This window comes from Pipistrellus kuhlii, unplaced genomic scaffold (genome assembly GCF_014108245.1).
Source record: "Pipistrellus kuhlii isolate mPipKuh1 unplaced genomic scaffold, mPipKuh1.p scaffold_m20_p_3, whole genome shotgun sequence".
In the NCBI taxonomy this organism is placed as follows: domain Eukaryota; kingdom Metazoa; phylum Chordata; class Mammalia; order Chiroptera; family Vespertilionidae; genus Pipistrellus; species Pipistrellus kuhlii.
Window position 1 is genome coordinate 48,777,851 of NW_023425529.1, and position 17,591 is coordinate 48,795,441.

The 17,591-nt window shown below is 56.4% G+C and overlaps 1 protein-coding gene across 3 annotated transcripts in view; it reads left to right on the forward strand.

The window, feature by feature from the left end:
* Positions 1 to 424: 424 nt before the first annotated feature.
* LRP1 (LDL receptor related protein 1) overlaps positions 425 to 17,591 on the forward strand; it is an 84,797-nt gene continuing 67,630 nt past the window's right edge. For all 3 annotated transcript variants that reach the window (XM_036455939.2, XM_036455941.2, XM_045588154.1), the window contains exons 1-6: positions 425 to 943; positions 9,846 to 9,968; positions 13,396 to 13,533; positions 15,656 to 15,775; positions 16,924 to 17,052; positions 17,172 to 17,435. In XM_036455939.2, the coding sequence (XP_036311832.1) occupies positions 874 to 943; positions 9,846 to 9,968; positions 13,396 to 13,533; positions 15,656 to 15,775; positions 16,924 to 17,052; positions 17,172 to 17,435 (844 nt within the window). In that variant the 5' untranslated portion in view covers positions 425 to 873. The remainder of the gene's footprint in view (positions 944 to 9,845; positions 9,969 to 13,395; positions 13,534 to 15,655; positions 15,776 to 16,923; positions 17,053 to 17,171; positions 17,436 to 17,591) is intronic.

Consider the following 17,591-nt stretch of genomic DNA (forward strand, 5'->3'; position numbering starts at 1 on the left):
CCGGGCACCTCGAGGGAATCAGGGTCCCCAGACCCGGCTGCAAGCCTAGGAGAGAGAGAAGCCACCCCACTTTCCTCGCCCGCTGCTGCCCCTGCACCCCGGCTCCTTCTGCAGTTCGCAGGGTGGGGGTGGGAGAAAGGACCAGCGGGGCGGGGGGACGCTCCCCGCCCCACACCAGCCAGCCCCGCCGCGGGACCCCCAGTCTGGAGCCCGGGCCGGGGCGCGCACCCCCGTGGCCGCGCGGACCCCCTCCCCGGGGCAGCGCGCCAAGCCGGCGCATGCGCACTCGCGGGGCTGCCGCGTAGCTCTCCCCCCTCCCTCTTTTTTCCTTTCCCCGCCCCTCCTCTCTCTCCCTCCCTCCCTCCTCCGCCCTTCCCCTCCCTCTCTCCCCCTCAGCCCGCCCCGCGGCACCTCAGTCGGGGGAACAGTGGTGCGAGCTCCAGGCCCGTGCACGGAGGAGGCGGAAACGAGGGGAGCCCCCCGAGCTCCATCAGGCCCCTTCCCAGGGCTCCCCAGCCTGGTCCACGCCCCCGCCCCCCACCCTGCCTCCTCCCGATTGTGCATTTTTGCAGCCGGAGGCGGCTCGGAGATGGAGCTGTGAGCTTTGCCCAGGGACGGGGGGGAAAGAGGAGCGGAGAGAGAAAGCAGGCAGGGGTGAAGGGCTTGGATTTGGGGTCAGGGGGGCGTACCCTCGCCAGCAGACCCTTCACAAGGGGCTCCGAACTCTTGCCCCTGGTGCGCGTTGCTGAAGGATAGGATAAGAAGAGAGGAGGAGGAAAGGAGGAAAAAGGGGGACCCCCCAATTGGGGGGGGCGACGGTGAGAAGTAGCAGGACCGGAGAGTAGGGGGCTGCTGCTTGCATCAGCCCACACCATGCTGACCCCGCCGCCGCAGCTGCTGCTGCTGCCCCTGCTCTCAGCTCTGGCCGCGGCCGCTGTCGACGGTAAGTGAGATTCCGCGGCCCCCTAGGACCCCTGGGGACACCCACTCCCCAGCCCCCACGCCTGCGTCTGGATGGGGAAGGGAGACGCGGGAGGGGGTGCCTTTTGTTATCCCCGTCCAGCTGACACAGCAGCGTCCCGGCCGGGGGTGGGGACGGGGGTCCCATTTGGAGGATGTGGCCCTGGGCAAATGATGCTGCCATGGGGCCCCCAGCCCAAACAAAGACCAGAGGCCTGGGAAGGAGAGCAGGGTTCCCCCTTTTTCTGATCCAGGGATCCAGAGGCCTTCTCTGCCTATCCCTGCTTGGGGAGGGCCTCCACCTCCCCTCCATCCTCCTCCACCCCTCCACCCCCGTCTGAATTGTGAAGGAATCCGGATTTGCAATATAGGGCTGCAAATGGGGGTGGAGGGACTTGTGCAGTGGCCTCTGGATCTGGAAGAGGGAGCCGGGTCAGGAGTGCCTCGCTGGGAAGAGAGCAGGCAGGCCCGAGACGGCTGTGGGTGGAAAGGGAGGGCCGTGGAGAGGCCCCCCTGCCTGGGTGTGGAATCTGGGCCTGGGAGACCAGGCTCGGAGGCCTGGGTCCGGGATCCAGCCGGCTGCCCGCCCGGGTTCGGAAGGGAGCACTCCCCCCTCTCAGGGCCTCTGTCAGGAGCCTGGATAGGGCTGTTTTGGGGGGGCAGAGGAGAAGCAGGGGATGCGATGTGACTTTGAATTTTCCTTCTTAATTCCTGGGAGCTTTGAAAGGGAAAGACGTCAGATGTCATGGTTGGGTAAGGGGACTGGAGGATGGGGAGAATGCTGAGGTGGGAGGTCGGAGGAAGGCCGCTTTCTTGCCGGCTTCTGGCTGGATCACAGATGGGACTGGTAGGAGAGTTGGAGGTTGGATGGGGGTGATGGCTGTGCCCCCACTTCCCAATTCCCTGCTGCTTCGGTAAATGTGTTTATTTCTCTCCACCATGCCCCTTCTCCCCGCATATATATGCACTTTGAATATTACAGTTGGGTTTGGGCTAGAACTTGTGTCCGGTTGGGGAAGTGCCCCCTCCCGTCGTATGTCAGCTATTTTTTTTCCCCCTTCTTACTTGTGAGTCACTGGTTCAAGTCTTGCCTAAGCTTTGAGCTGGGGTCATGGGGTTGGGCTGGGCCTCTGACTTGAGAAGGGGTGGGATCTTACCGCTTCCTGTCAATTTTATTCCCGTCATCCGGGAAAAATTGGGCTCAATTTCCATCAGGCACCCTTCCTCCATCTTCTACGTTTTGCGAGGCTGGGATTAGGAAAGTTTTTCTCGGAAATCAGATTACCTTTCCCGCTCTTCCCCTACCCCCAGACTGCTTGGTTGAGAGAGGGAGGTTAGGGAGTCAGGAAGCAGCGGTGCCAGGAACACAGAATGCTCAGTGGCCCTCAATAGTTCTGTCTTGGGGACTCTCTGCTCCTCTGCCGGCCCCCACCTCAATTATCTGTCCAAAAGATGTGAAGAAGACCTGTCCTGAACATTCTCCAGACCAGCCCTCACAGCCAGGCCTCGCTCACGATGTTAACTCTTAATGCACGTTCTTTCCTCTTGTTATCAGTTCTGTGAGGTGGGAGGGGAAACCGAGGCAGAGGGATTTAGATATAGAAGCTTCTGGGAGGGAGAGGGGAAAAATTGAGAGTGAAACACCCCATCAGGAGTCTGTGGAGAACAGAACGTTTCCCCAGCCCAGCCAGGAATGGCCCAGGTAGTGTCCACACACACACACACACACACACACACACCCCGGGATTCTAAGGCGGTTCTGTTTGCCACACCAAGCTAGTTGGTGGTGAGTGGAAGAGGGAGACCGGATATGCTCTCCCTAATGCCTCCCTACCCTTTCTTAACATTTCCACTCAGTCCGCGGCTGTCACCCACGCTCAAACAACCCGCACCCCAAAATGCCAGGGGCAGGACCCCTCCCCCCCCACACACTCCTCTTCTTGCCCTGGGGACGGGGCTGTGAGTCGTGAGTCCCACTCTGGGTCTGGAAGGGGAATTGCTAGGGCCAGTGCCATCCAGGCAGCCCAAGGGGTTCCTTATCCTTCCTACCCCTCCCTCAAGCCCCAAGCCCCAGGCCCCAAGCCCAGACCTGAGTGAGAGAAGGAAACCTGGCCCCAGTTTACCTGACTGAGAACCCAGCCTTCCTTCCTGCTGCACAGGCCTTGCTGCTGCTCTTCCAGGAGGGCAGCCTGGGGTCTTCCCAGGCTCTGCCGCCTTCTCTGCTGTGCCTGCGCCTCCCCCAGGGTCCCGTTCTCTTTGGGGAGCAATGGCCTCCCTACTGGAAGACAGAATTGAGTGCACTTGCTGTGGGGAGGATGGGGAGACAGATGGGGTGGGGAGTGGGAAGAAGGGCTATGGAGGATCCTGCTGAGGTGAAGAACATCGTGCGGCGAGGAGGGCTGCCCCAGGCAGATCCGGCGCAGGAACGAAGGCTGACTGACCGCCTTCCTTTCTCCAACCGCTCTCCTCGCAAACCCTTGAGCAGTGTGTTACCACTTATCAGACCAGCTGGGCAGTTGAAGTGAGTTATGAAACTGAGGTGTTTGGCCTCCTGATTCTCTGGGGAAAGGTTCCAAACGCCTTTTATCATGGTTAGACCCAGTTCCTTGAACACCTCCCTTTACCCTTATCTTTCAAAGCAGAGACACCTAAGACACGTAGGGCATTGATTTTGGGGGTGGGGTGGGGGATATTTTGATGTTTGAGGCTGCTTCGTAAGACTTCCCTTTTCCCCATTCTTGCTCCCCCTTCCTCCATTTTCTCCATAGTTTCTTGTTCCCAACCACTTCCCCAGCGCTAGGCCTCCCAAGGATGCCAGCCAGGGGCCTGGCCAGAGCCAGAGCTTATCCAAAAGCCCCATCTCTCCCAGACTCCTTCCTCACCTTGGGGAGCGCTTCCTTATGTAAGTCTAGCTCTCTGTGCTCCTGTTGCAGCCTCGGCTGTGCACATTAGAACCCCAAGCTGATTCCCTCCCAGAGTCTCTTTCAGCTCCCCCTGCCCCCCACTTGGTGGACTCTCCGGCCTTCAGGTCCTCCAGCTCTGAGTCGCCCAGTGGAGTCCCATGCAAGGGTCCCTTGACCCGGTGGAGCAAACTGTGGGATGTGAGCTTTTGGAGGACCTAGGCCCACCCCTCGGTATTCAGTCCCAGATTTCAGCCCGGTTAGCAGGATCCTGCATTGTTTGGAGAAGGAAGCAGTTGGCTCTGGAGTGCTTCCCGTGCTGTGCTTCTGGAGGGCACGGGGTAGACCTTCCCCGGGAGAGGGGAGGGGTGGTGGAGGAGAGGCTTCTGCCCCTCTTGCTCCTCCCCAGGCCTTGGCCTCCCACCCCCCACCCCCTACGCCCTCCACCCCCCACCCCCGGTTCTAGGGGAGGCAGGAGTCCCTCTCCCGGGCCCCCCTTGGGTCAGACATTGCAGGGCAGGGACTCTGTCTCCCTACATCAGGGTATATGCTGCCCCCACCCTAATCTGGATCGCAGGGCGGTTGTTGTTCCACATGTTTGTCCCAAGATAACTGTGTCATTGTCTTGGCAACCTTTGGGCTGAGACCCCGCTGTATCTTTTTTGCTTCTGTCTGTCTGTCTGTCATTGGTATGTGCCCTCTTGGCCTTTCAGAAACTCTCTCTCATGGTTTGTCTCCCATATTGCCCATCCTTCATGGCATTCTCTGCCCTGTCTCTCAGTCTCTGTCGCGTGCTTTGTCTCTGCTTGTCCCCATCCCTTCCATCCAGGCCTCTTGGTGTCCTGAGAGCTATCTCCTGGGCTTGCTCACGTGCTCGAAATTTTGTAGCTATTCGTCCCCTCCCAGGCCAGACTGGGAATATCCAGTTTGGCAGTGAAAGTTCTTCTCCACTTTCCTTCAAGTTCCCCTCTCGTCTCCCTCCTCCTCCACTAATTTTGGGAAATGGATTTTGGAGAGAATGTTTCTGCAAGGAGGGAACTTGATACCCTTCGTGGACTGAGTAAGAGGGAGGAAAGAGATATTTCAGAAGGAAGGAGGGAGGTAAGATTTCTGGCAGAACTGCCTCATGACCTAAGAACCAGAGAAAGGTGTGGGGAATGGGTCAGGCGCTCAGAGCTCTTACTTCCGCTGAGGTTAAGCCCTGTGTGTGAGTTGGGGGTAGGTGGTCAGGGCTCATCAAGGCCTGGTGAGAGATACGATGATCTCTGGGGACATTTGAAGGGTCTGAATCTTACTTGTGGGGGAAGGAAAAGATGGCAGGGAGGTCACTTGTCAGGCTAATGTGCTGCTGAGTCAATATTGACTCAAGATGTAGGGGGAGACCCTTCCCCTCCCCTGGCAGTCCAGGCCATCCTGTCTGTCCGTCTGTCCAGGCCGCAAAGCAGAGGCCCAGACTCAGGAATGACAAAAATGTGTCTGAGCCTCGCTGAGCTGCGGGAAAGAGCCACCGGGTAACACCCAAAATACATAAAATTCAGTGAAAAGCTCTTGGTTTGGGTTTGGGTTTTGGAAGGCCCTTGCTGCCCCACCCCCCTATGTTGGAAAGTTTAGATTCCTGCAGGCTCTGCCCCCCACTCCTTGGCCATCCCATGGCTCCTCTTCCCTCAGATATATCACGTTGTTCCCTTTAGAAAACATCCTCAGCACAATCTCTCCCTCTTGTGTCTGCTCAAGGGTTTCTTTCATGGATTTCCTGCTTCAGGTCTCCTGGTCCTTTAGGAAGCATCTGAGGTCTCCCCTCTCCCTCTCCCTCAAAGAACGGGCCCCCTCCTCTGGAGAAGACCTCCTCAGGGCCTGTCCTTTCCTCACACTCTACGCCCCCTCCCCCGGCCCACCCCCAAGGTCCCCGGACAGGATGGAGGAGGATAGCCGAGGCTTAAGCAGGGCAGTGGGGTCCCGGTACACCCAACTCTGCGCCTCCTGTCCTGGCTTCAGCGTGGTGGCCCTGGGGGCCATGGCTGGGCCGAGTGCCTGGATTTGAGGGGGGCGGGGGGGGGGCGGGGGTGTTGGCCAGAGTTAGCATGGCGGTCACATTCATCTCCAGGCAAAGCTGAGAACAGACGGCCCCTGTGTCCTGGCGTTCTCTCTGCAACCTCGCTTGCTCTCTTTCCTTTTTAGTTCTCCTCCTTCATCTCGCTCCTCTTTCTTCCCTCCCCCATCTTGTTCTGGTCCCTCTCCTCCCCAGGAGCCTTGAAGGCCGCTTCCAGCCCCTGGGACCCTGCTCCCACCCCCCACCCCCCTTCCGGGGACCCCAGTGTGCTCACTGCCGTCTCCCTTCTCCACCTGTTGTTACTCATCGCTCCCTCTACCTCGGTTTTTCCTTCTGTCTGATGGGGATTGCAACGGTACCCACCTCGCAGAGTGCTTCTGATCAGAGTCTGACTCACGGGGACCACGTGAAGCGTTCGTTAGCTCACGCCAGGAAGAAGGGGCAGTTCTCCCGCGGAGCAGGCCCCGCAGCGGCCCCTGAGGCCAGTAGTTGGTCCCAAAGTGAGGGCTGACCTGAGGGCAGTCTTGCTCCCTCATCTTAGCCGCAGGCCACAGAGATGGGTGCTCCGGGTGCAGTATCAGATGCCGAAGGCTCAGCCCGGGGGAGTGGGCTTGGCTGGAGGCTCTAAGCAGATTACCAGCTTCCTACCCACCCCCATGGCAACTCCCTCCCACTCCAGTGGGGCTTCCCTTGGCTGCGTGGACTGCCCCAAAGTAGGTTATTTGTTTCTCTCCTCCCCTCTCCCCCTGAAGGAAATCAAAGACAGGCCTCAGCCTTCAAACTCCACATTTCCTGAGCTTCTCCACCATCCCTGACAGGAAGGAAGTTCTCTCACTTATCTCTCTGCGATCCCCGTGCTGCCCCGGCTCCCGGGAGCTGTGCATCCCCCAGCCCCTCCGTCCCCGAGTCTGAAGAGATGCTTATGTGGGATAGGGGCCCTGAGGGCTCCTCTTCTTTCACTCCCCCATCCCCCACGCCCTTCCCTCTGCAAGAGCACATCTGGTTTGTGAATCTCTCTCATTCCAGCTTTCGGAGTTTGCCAGCTGCTGTTTCCTCTGTCGAGTTCAGGCCAAAAAATGGGGGTGGGGGACAGCAGGGGGGACAAAGTAAGGGCCAGAGGAGGGGGGATATCATGGCTGGGACGCAGAATGGAGGGGAGTTTGGAGTGACCATCCAGTGACCTCGGGCCTAGTCTGTGAGTTCTGGCCCAGCAGGCGTGGGGGTGTGGAATACGTCCAGGTGGTGGTGGCAGTGGGGGAGGGGGGGCACAGTGAGGCTATGGAGGCCATTTCTGGGCTTCAAACAGCCCATCTGCCGTTCCCTTCCAGCCCCCGCCAACCCCCCCAGACGGTCTCTGCTGGCCAGGGGAAGAGGACCCTTCTCCAGCATGCTAACTAGGCTGGCGGGTTCCCCGGGAAGACCTCACAGCTGGCCCAGTGGGGCAATGAACTCAGTATTATCCACCTCCTCAAGGGGCCTTTATTCCCTGCTCAGGGTGGGGGGTGAGGGAGGGGGCCTCTGGGGAGGGAGGGCCTGGCCCGGCCATCCTTGATGTGTTTCCTGAACTCGGCTCTGGTCCTGGGCAGGGGCCTGGGTGCAGTGCCCTCTGCCAGCGATGGAGGTGAGGGAGGGAGGACACCTTCTCCGGGCGGCCCCCTCAGACGCTGTCCCTCTCCCTGCGAGCCCTGACATACTTTACTTCTGCTCCGTCCCAGCCCCGAGCTCACTCTGCCCTGCATTCGAGGTCGTGGTGTGCAGCTGCCTTCGCAGGGAAACTGGGGCTCCCGAGGGCCATTTCCTCTTCCTTGGCACCCCGGTGCCTAGGCAGTGCCTGGCACGGAGCTGGTCTCCAGTGCATGCCAGCCGAATAGAAATGGACCTGGCCCGCCGAAACCGGTTTGGCTCAGTGGATAGAGCGTCGGCCTGCGGACTGAAAGGTCCCGGGTTCGATTCCGGTCAAGGGCACGTACCTTGGTTGCGGGCACATCCCCAGTGGGGGGTGTGCAAGAAGCTGGTTGATGTATCTTTCTCATCAACGTTTCTAACTCTCTATCCCTCTCAATTCCTCTCTGTGTAAAAATCAATAAAATATATTAAAAAGAGGCCTAAACCGGTTTAGCTCAGTGGTAGAGCGTCGGTCTGTGGACTGAAAGGTCCCAGGTTCGATTCTGGTCAGGGGCATGTACGTTGGTTGCGGGCACATCCCCGGTAGGGGGTGTGCAAGAGGCAGCTGGTTGATGTTTCTCTCTCATCGACATTTCTAGCTCTCTATCTCTCTCCCTTCCTCTCTGTAAAAAATCAATCAATAAAATATATTTTAAATATATATATATATATATATATATATATATATATATATTAAAAAGAAAAAAAAAAGAAAAGAAAAGAAATGGACCTGACCCAGGACGAGGAGGAGGCGGTGGAGCCCGGCCCTGGGTAGGGTTAAAGGACAGGGAGGACTTCTTCCCACAAAGCCACGGAGGACGTGGGGATGGGGTCGGGAGGAGCAGCGGGAGTGTGTCTCGGTGGGAATGGGCGGCACCGGTTAAAAGCTTGGAGTCGGCTCTAAACAGTGAGCCTGGCTTTGTCCTTTGCCTACTTTGTGGCCAACCCTCTTGGGGCTCGGGTTCCTCACCCAGGAAATGGTGGTAGGAGCAGCGCCTCCTTTCTCATACTGTGGGGAGGATTAAGTAAGATGACACAGAGAAAGGACGGGTTCACCACAATTCCTGGCACCTACGGAGCCCGCAATCGGAGTCACTGTTACCATTCTTTTTTTTCTTCTTTTTTTTAATATATTTTATTGATTTTTTTACAGAAAGGAAGGGAGAGGGATAGAGAGTTAGAAACATCAATGAGAGAGAGTCATCGATCAGCTGCCTCTTGCACACCCCCTACTGGGGATGTGCCCGCAACCAATGTACATGCCCTTGACCGGAATCGAACCTGGGACCTTTCAGTCTGCAGACCGACGCTCTATCCACTGAGCTAAACCGGTTTCGGCCTGTTACCATTCTTAATCCCTCCTCCTTAGAGGATGAGGTAAGCGGGTGGCCGGGAGCACAGGGAGGCCGGTGGGGGCGAGGGGCAGCGCAGAGTGGCCACTTCACGGTCTGGCTGGACTGCAATCAGCTCCCGTGGTCCCTCAGCCCTCTCGGCTTCGGCTGGCTTTCCAACGCCATCCCCCTGAGCAATCTTTAGGTGCCTCTTATCTGGGGGACATCTGCTGCAAGTCCTCCCTGAGGTCTAAGCACGAGGGAAGCTATCTCTTTAGAAAGTGGAGGTGGAGGTGGGGCTTCCTGTCGTCCCCAACCGCGCTCCCGCCCCCGCGCCCCCACAGTCTTGCTCTCCAGTACCTCTGCTGATGCCATCTCCAGGGGCACCCCCCCACACACACTTCCCGTCTGGGGGCCTGCTGGTTGGTTAGGAGTTGGAGATGGGGGAGGCGGGGAGAGGTTCCCAGGACCAGGAGTTCCCAGAAGGCCGAGGAGCAGAGAGATTACAGAAGATCGGCTCTGGGCTTCCAGTGGAAGGGGGAGGGCGATAAGGGGAACCGTGTCCATGTTCTGTAAATGCCCATCCTTCCTCTGGGTCAGCAAAGCTGCAGGTGTTGGTGCATGGCCAAGAGTGACCCAGACAGCAAGGGCCTTGACCCTGAGGGCTGGAGGAGGGGCGCAGGGGACGGGCAGCAGAGGGAGCGGGGTGAGGGGCAGTCGGCGTGCCCTCTGGGTCCTCCCCCTCCCCCCACCACAGGTATACAGCGTTCTAGGAGTGACACAGCCACCTCCCCCTGCCCCCCAAGGGCTGTGACTCAGAGTCTGGGCCAAATGGAGACTGATGATAGGAAAGGAGGAGGAGCTGTACGGGGAGGGAGGGAGCCATTAGAGCTGGCTGTCAGCTTTCCTTTACACCCTGTTTTCTCTCCTTGCCCCTAGTCCCCAAGACGTGCAGCCCCAAGCAGTTTGCCTGCAAAGACCAGATCACCTGTATCTCAAAGGGCTGGCGGTGCGATGGTGAGAGGGACTGCCCGGATGGGTCTGATGAGGCCCCTGAGATCTGTGAGTACTGCTCTGGGCCCCTCCCCCCAGACTCCTGACTTATCTTTTCCCTTTTGGCCAGGCAGTTTGGGATGAGGACAAGCTGATCTCTTGCCTGGCATAGACCTTGCTCTGTGATTGTTTGCCCATGACACAGCTAAAGCTGCGCCCCCCCCTCCCCCTTCACGGTGCCCGGCAGGATGCCTGGCTTGCTCAGAAACAGCACATGGGATTGCTCACTGCGAGTCTTCCAGAGACTTTCTCCGCACTGACATATTAAAAAATATATGTATTTTATTGATTTTTACAGAGAGGAAGGGAAAGGGATAGAGAGTTAGAAACATCGATGAGAAACACCGACCAGCTGCCTCTTGCACAGCCCCTACTGGGGATGTGCCTGCAACCAAGGTGCATGTCCTTGACCGGAATCGAACCTGGGACCCTTCAGTCCACAGGCCGAGGCTCTGTCCACTGAGCCAAACCGGTCAGGGCGCAGACATTTAAAAAAAAATTAAAAAATATATATATTTTATTGATTTCAGAGTGGAAGGGGGAGAGAGAGAGATAGAAACATCAATAATGAGAGAGAATCACTGACTGGCCGCCTCCTACACGTCCCCTACTGGGCATCGAGCCCACAACCCAGAATCGAACCCCGGACCACAGGTTGATAACTCTGCTTCCTGAGCCAAACCAGCCAGGGCCGCACTGACATTTTTGCTGGAAGGAGAGAGCCCAACCTCCCTTTTCTTTTGCCTGTCCTTCTTTTTCCCACCTCGAAGCCTCCTGACCCTTGCTGAGTGCCCACGGGTCCAGCCGGGCCCCCTTTCCGTCCTCAGAGTCCCAGGCCAAAGGCCACCAACTCTTGCTCAGTGTCTACACCAGAAGCCCCACCCCTGTGCGTTTCCCACCACCCCCGCCTTCCCCTGCCCCCAGTAAGTGGTGTAATCAGAGGCAGCTGTTTAAACTGGGAGAAAGGTCCCCACCCAGTCTTTACTTTGCCAGTGGGGTGGGAGGTGGGGGGTGGAGGACTTGCTGGCTGGACCCCAGAATCCTGGGCAGCTGGCAGAGTGTTGGGGTCTCCACCTTCAGCCTCTCCCCTGCTTTGTTAATCTCTGCCAGGGTCTAGGTGCCCGAGCATTCTTAGGTCTGTCTCTGCTCTCTTTCCTGGGTTTATCCTGTTCCAGCCCCAGCCCGTGTGCTCTCTCCCCACACCCTGAGCCGTAATTATCAGGGGTAATTTTAGGGCCGGAAAGGGAGCCACCAGTTCTCTCTGCCCTGGAGGACTGGGGGCCAGGGAGATTCTGCAAGTGAGTCTGTGGTGGAGTGGTTCAGCCTGGAGGGCCTTCTTGTCTGATGCCACCTTTACCCCTCACATTTTTTTTTAAAAAAAAGTGTTTTATTGATTTTTTACAGAGAGGAAGGGAGAGGGAGAGAGAGTTAGAAACATCAATCACCCGTCTCCTGCACACCCCCCCACTGGGGATGTGCCCAAAACCAAGGTACATGCCCTTGACCGGAATCGAACCTGGGACCCTTGAGTCCACAGGCCGATGCTCTATCCACTGAGCCAAACCGCTTTGGGCAAACACCGCCCCCCTCCCCCATTTCTAACCTGATGTTCGGTGTTAAGGATTAAGAGAGCCTTGCAGAGAGGCCAGATCTGGCTCTTTTTATCCATTCTTCCTTTGAAGCAAACCCCACCTCGTACACATCCCCACTCTGCCTCTCAGACCCATCACACGCACGGCCTCTCCTGGGCACTGACTTGTCCACCCTCCACCCCGACCTACACAAAGCACAGCTTCTTACAGCAACACAGAGTCAACACTCAAAACGGGAGGTGCAGAAGCACTCAGACGGACACACACACAAAACCAGACTCAGTCCCGAAAGAATGTGGAAATGGAGACACACAGTTGTCCCCTCACTCCACACCACACAAACGCCCTCACCTGTGCATGCAGACTCCTGCCCAGGCACACGGGCGAGCTCACTCCCGGGGACACTCTCACACCCTGTCCAGAGTTGCGAGCCAGTAGACAGTAGTCTGTCTCCCAGCTCATGGGCGCAGACAGCTTCCTGGCCTGCAAGGCCTGACGATCCTCTGAGGAGCTTAACAGCCCAACTCCATCTTCTTGGGCAGCAAAGGGAGTACCAGAGTCATCACCAGCGGGCTACCACCTTTGACCCTTCCCAAATCTTCCTATCAGGCAGGCCGCTCAGGTTGGGGGATCTAGCAGAGTGCTATCCAATAGAAATATAATGCAAAGCATAAGGCAATTCGATATTTCCTAGTAGCCACTCTTAAAAATGAAAAAACCAGGTGAAATTAATTTTATTTATTGTGTCCAACATATTATCATTTTAGTATAATATTCATATAAAAGTATTCATGAGATCTTTCACGTTCTTTTTTTTTAAATTGATTTCAGAGAGGAAGGGAGAAGGGGAGAGAGAGAGAAAGAAATATCAATGATGAGAGCGAATCATCGGTTGGCTGCCTCCTGCACATCCCCTACTGGGAATTGACCAAGCTACCTGGGCATGTGCCCTGGCTGGGAATTGAACCATGACCTCTTGGTTCATAGGTCAACACTCAACCACTGAGCCACACCGGCTGGACCCCATTCTTTTTATGTGTGTGGTATTAAGTCTTCAAAAGCCAGTGTGTATGCTATGCTTACCTTTTCAACCAGTCACAGTTCAAGTGCACGGTAGTGACCTGTGGCTGATGCTACACATTGGGCAGTGCAGTTCCAGAAGACCTGGTGCGTCCGGCTCTCAGCCCATTCCGTGACCCAGGACGCTATGAGAAGGAGATGCTCCTGAAACCGGTTTGGCTCAGTGAATAGAGCGTCGGTCTGTGGACTGAAAGGTCCCAGGTTCGATTCCGGTCAAGAGCATGTACATTGGTTGTGGGCACATCCCTGGTAGGGGGTGTGCAGGAGGCAGCTGGTCGATGTTTATCTCTCATCGACATTTCTAGCTCTCTATCCCTCTGCCTTCCTCTCTGTGGAAAATCAAATATACATACATACACACACACACACACACACACATATATAATATATATATATATAAATTAAAAAAAAGGAGATGCTCTTTGTCATTGGAGCTTTCCTACCATGGACTCTGTTTTCCTTGGCTCATTCAAACCTGTCTAACCTCGGCCTGTCCTCTGAGTGTGCCCTGTGGAAGCGTCGGGGTCCATAGGCAGGGGACATTTGAGAGTGGACTCTGGGCTGAAAGCCGAGTTGTCCCCTCCACCTGGCGCTCCCAGGTATGTCGAAGAGCTCTTGATGGAAGAGTCCAACCAACTAAGATCTGAAAAACGCAGATGTCTGAAACCCAAGTCCCAGTTTCCTCTTCCTCTCCCGGCGAGCAGCTGGCCAACTACAGCCGCTCCTGCCCGCTTGGTAATGCTCACCTTTCCTTCTGCCCCCAGGCCCTCAGAGTAAGGCCCAGCGATGTCAGCCCAACGAGCACCATTGCCTGGGCACTGAGCTGTGTGTCCCCATGTCCCGCCTCTGCAATGGGGTCCAGGACTGCATGGACGGTTCGGACGAGGGCGCCCACTGCCGAGGTAAGGCTCTTCCACCTCTCCTCTCACAGGTGCCTGCAGTGAGCTCTCAGCGGGGCATTGTGGGAACTTTCACGTCCTGTGTGGTTCAGTGTTTGTGTTCTGGAGAAGGGCCACACGCAAATTAAAGAGAGACTGGGAGAAATTTTGGCGATTTGGGGGGCCGGGCAGGAGCCCACCTCTAGTAGGCTCTGGCTTTGCTATTCCTTTTATTGAGACTATGGGACACACCCATTACCCTTAAGCAGGTTTGGGATACACCCATAGTCCTTAGGTAATAATCGGATTATCATATCAGTAAGGATTTACATGATTATTTGATGGGGAAGTTGCCTCAGTGACCATTGTCTCAATTAGACAGGGAGTGGTTGGCTCTGACCTTTCTGAGCTTCAAGATTGACCAGCCTTTTACGTCTTTCTATTAGTGAGACCATGATCGGTTTCCGGCAGGCGTCCGTGGGGTTTGGAGGCCTGCCCTCCTAGGAATGTGCTTGCAACACCAGTAGGGATAAGGCTTTGTCCTACACCCCTACCTAGAATTGTCACCAGACAGTGGCCAAAATCCACAGGCCCTTTGGGCTCGGAGCTTGTCCAAGTACAGTCCCTGGCCTGGGCTTTTCTGTGCTTGGACAAGTCAGCACCGTCTCCAGACCCTCGTTTCCCACCTGTAAAATGAAAGCTTTGCACTAGATCAGTGTTTTCATGCTTTTTTTATTTTGTAAATAGTGGGATCTTTTCTCCAAATGGTTTCTTACAAGCACCGTGAGTATGAACAGAGGAGAGCAGACTCTGATTAAAGCTGGGGCTGGGGGCTGGAGTTTTGCTCGTCTGCTTCCCTGGCCTGTGGGAGGAGACACCTGGGTGCCGTGCACTCAGGGCAGGAGCGGGGAGTCTGTGGAAGATGTTTGTCCCCTCCTTTGGCAGGTTTTGCATGCTCTTGTCTGAAGCTCCTGGGCTGTGGTGCCGTGTGGGCCCCGGGGCTGGCTTCAGTGACCATGCCCATCCCATCCAGTCGGATGGCGCCTGTTCAAATGTGCTTCCTTTGTGATACCTCAGATACCTTTTCAGTTTTAAAAACAACAACGAACCTCCAAAACCTAGGGTTTGAACTTCCTTTCTGATATTACAGACGTTGGTTCTCCTCAACGTCCCCTTCCCCCCAACCATATCCAGAAGAGAAACTCTTCTAGATTTTCCAGAAGAAGCAATACTAACCCGCTCATTGGTGGGAGGCTGGACAGACAGCCCATTTGGGCTCTCGGGTGGAGGTGGGGAGGAGAAGGAATCACTGAGGTCTGGCCCCCCACCCAAGCTCTGCCTGGCAGAGCTTAGTGCTTCTGAACGTCTTAGCATCTGGGGCAGCTCTCACTCCTAGGTGGGGGGGCGAGGCAGCTGGACAAAGGGGTCTTTGTGGCCAGGCCGCCTGGCCCCACGCAAGGCCTTTAATTGGGTCGCTGGTTTGGGGGGGCCGCTGTTCCCACCTCTCCCCCTCCTGTCTCGTTCCCTTGTGTCTTGTGTGGAAGTGGGTCAGTGGCAGGAGAACGGTTAGAGAAGAATCCTGAGGGAACCAAGTTTGCTGCTCCTGCCCTCCTCCGCCTGGACTTCGCTTAGGCTTCTCCCAGAAGCCTCTAGGGCTCAAGGGATAAGTTGCAGGGGGTGCTTCCGAGCCAGAGCTGGGATCCTGTGGGGAAAGATTCGATTGCATATCCGCTCTCCACCCCCAGCCCTGGAGCCAGCGTCGTGGTCCCCGGGCAAATAAGAGGCTTATCGGGGAATAAGACTCACTGCCCACACTTGCTTGGAGACCAACAAACTGCCACACCTCTCTCCATGGAACCAAGGGAGGCCAGTGCAGGGAGATGGCTGTGAGCCCTAATGGGTTACGTGACCTTGGGCCTGTCTTATGCCCTCTCTGAGCCTCCGTTTCCCCACTTGCAAAATACAGTAGATGCTTCCTAAGCCCCTTTCACCTCCAACACAGCAGGCCTTGAAGGTGGTTTCTGAAGGGTTGGCGGGAGTTGGGTGAAGGTCAATGCAAACCTTGCTGCGTTGACCCTCCTCCCCTCCATCTGGAGGTGGCTGCCAGGTCCGAGGGCCTGAGCGTGTGTCTCCTGCCCTCTCACAGAGCTCATCGGCAACTGTTCTCTGCTGGGCTGCCAGCACCACTGCGTCCCCACCCTCAACGGGCCGACCTGCTACTGCAACAACAGCTTCCAGCTGCAGGCGGACGGGAAGACCTGCAAAGGTGAGCGTGGCTGCCCGTGTGGCGGTGGTGGGAAGAGGGAGGCAGGGCCTGGCTGGAGTAGGAGCCAGTTAGAGGGAAGGTGCCGGAGAGGAGGCGTGGCTACAGGCCCTATATATAGCCTCTGGGCATGACGCTGAGCCCACTTGCTCCCAGCAGACGTTTAAAAATTCATCTTAAAATTATTTAGGTCACAGGTGAGTTTTCTTGTAAGAAACTGTGAAGCACTAACAGATAACACTAAAGTCTGTTTCGACGAGTCCTCTTCATTTCTGGTCCCTTTTCCGACTCTGTGGAGGTCAAGTCCGTTACCGGTTTTCTCTCTCTCCTTCCGGGGCTTTTTCTGTGCATCTGTGTGCACGCACTCACGGAAAACCTCAGTGAAAGTACTGTGTATGCGCATCTGCTCTTTTTTTTTTTTTTTTTTTTTTTTTTTTACATAAAACCATCCTGTACATAACTGTTTTCAATTTCTTCACTCAGCATGTTCTAGGGTTTTTTCCATGTTAATACGTAGAGATCTACCTCGTTCCTTAAAAACCGCTGTGATGTAGGACTGTGACCACAGTTTACTTGGCCACCGCCCTATTGATGAGTAAGATGTTCCCAATTTCTCCCCGTTACAAACAATGGGGACTCTTCTGCTTTAAGTTTGCCTCCCTCGAGCCTCTGCACAAATGCCACCTTCTCAGGGAGGCCACGCTGAAACCACACTCCTGCCCCCTGCATGCTCTCTCCCCGGTCTCTGCTTAGTGTTTCCCCACAGCACCAGCCACTTCCCAGTGCACTGGCAGCTCAAAAAGTGCCATTTATCTCTCTTCTGTGTCTCTTACTATCATAGCAGTAATTCATTCATCATCAGAATTTAAGTCTTATGCGGGAACCGTTTGAGTTTGTTTTATTCACGGATGTAGCCCCACAGCCTAGGACAGTTCTGGCAATGAGTAGGCACTAAAGAAATGTTTTCTGAATGAGTGGATGGTATGCACGTATGTGGCTTTCTCCAAGTCCGGACTTGTGCGGTGATTTTGCACATTTATTGTTGGAATAGTCTGCCAGATTGTCCTCCAACATAGCTGTAGGGATGGACAGTGGTGGTGTCTGAGGGCACACACTTCCCTGCTCTCATCACCTTGTTTTTTTCCTGGCAGACTTTGATGAGTGCTCGGTGTACGGCACCTGCAGCCAGCTCTGCACCAACACGGACGGCTCCTTCACGTGCGGCTGTGTGGAAGGTTACCTGCTGCAGCCAGACAACCGTTCCTGCAAGGCCAAGAATGGTGGGTGGGGGCCCCGGTGGCCACCGCGAGAGGGCCCTCGGGGCTGCTCCTTGGTGGAGAATGGCCCGGGAGGTCCTGGGAACCCTTGCTGCATTGACCCTCCTCTCCTCCACCTACAGAGCCGGTCGACCGGCCCCCGGTGCTGCTGATTGCCAACTCCCAAAACATCCTGGCCACGTACCTGAGTGGGGCCCAGGTGTCCACCATCACGCCCACCAGCACCCGGCAGACCACGGCCATGGACTTCAGCTACGCCAACGAGACCGTGTGCTGGGTGCACGTCGGGGACAGTGCCGCCCAGACGCAGCTCAAGTGCGCCCGCATGCCCGGCCTGAAGGGCTTCGCGGACGAGCACACCATAAACATCTCCCTCAGCCTGCACCGTGAGTCGCCTGCTCCCAGTCTGGAGGGCGCAGAAGGGCAAGGGAAGTGGGGCCTGGCGGGGACAGGAGCGGGTGGTTAGACGGGATGACCCCGGTCGGGCCCTGGAGCCCAAACAAGGAGCCGCTGACGGAGGCCGGGGCAGGGCAGGGTCAGGC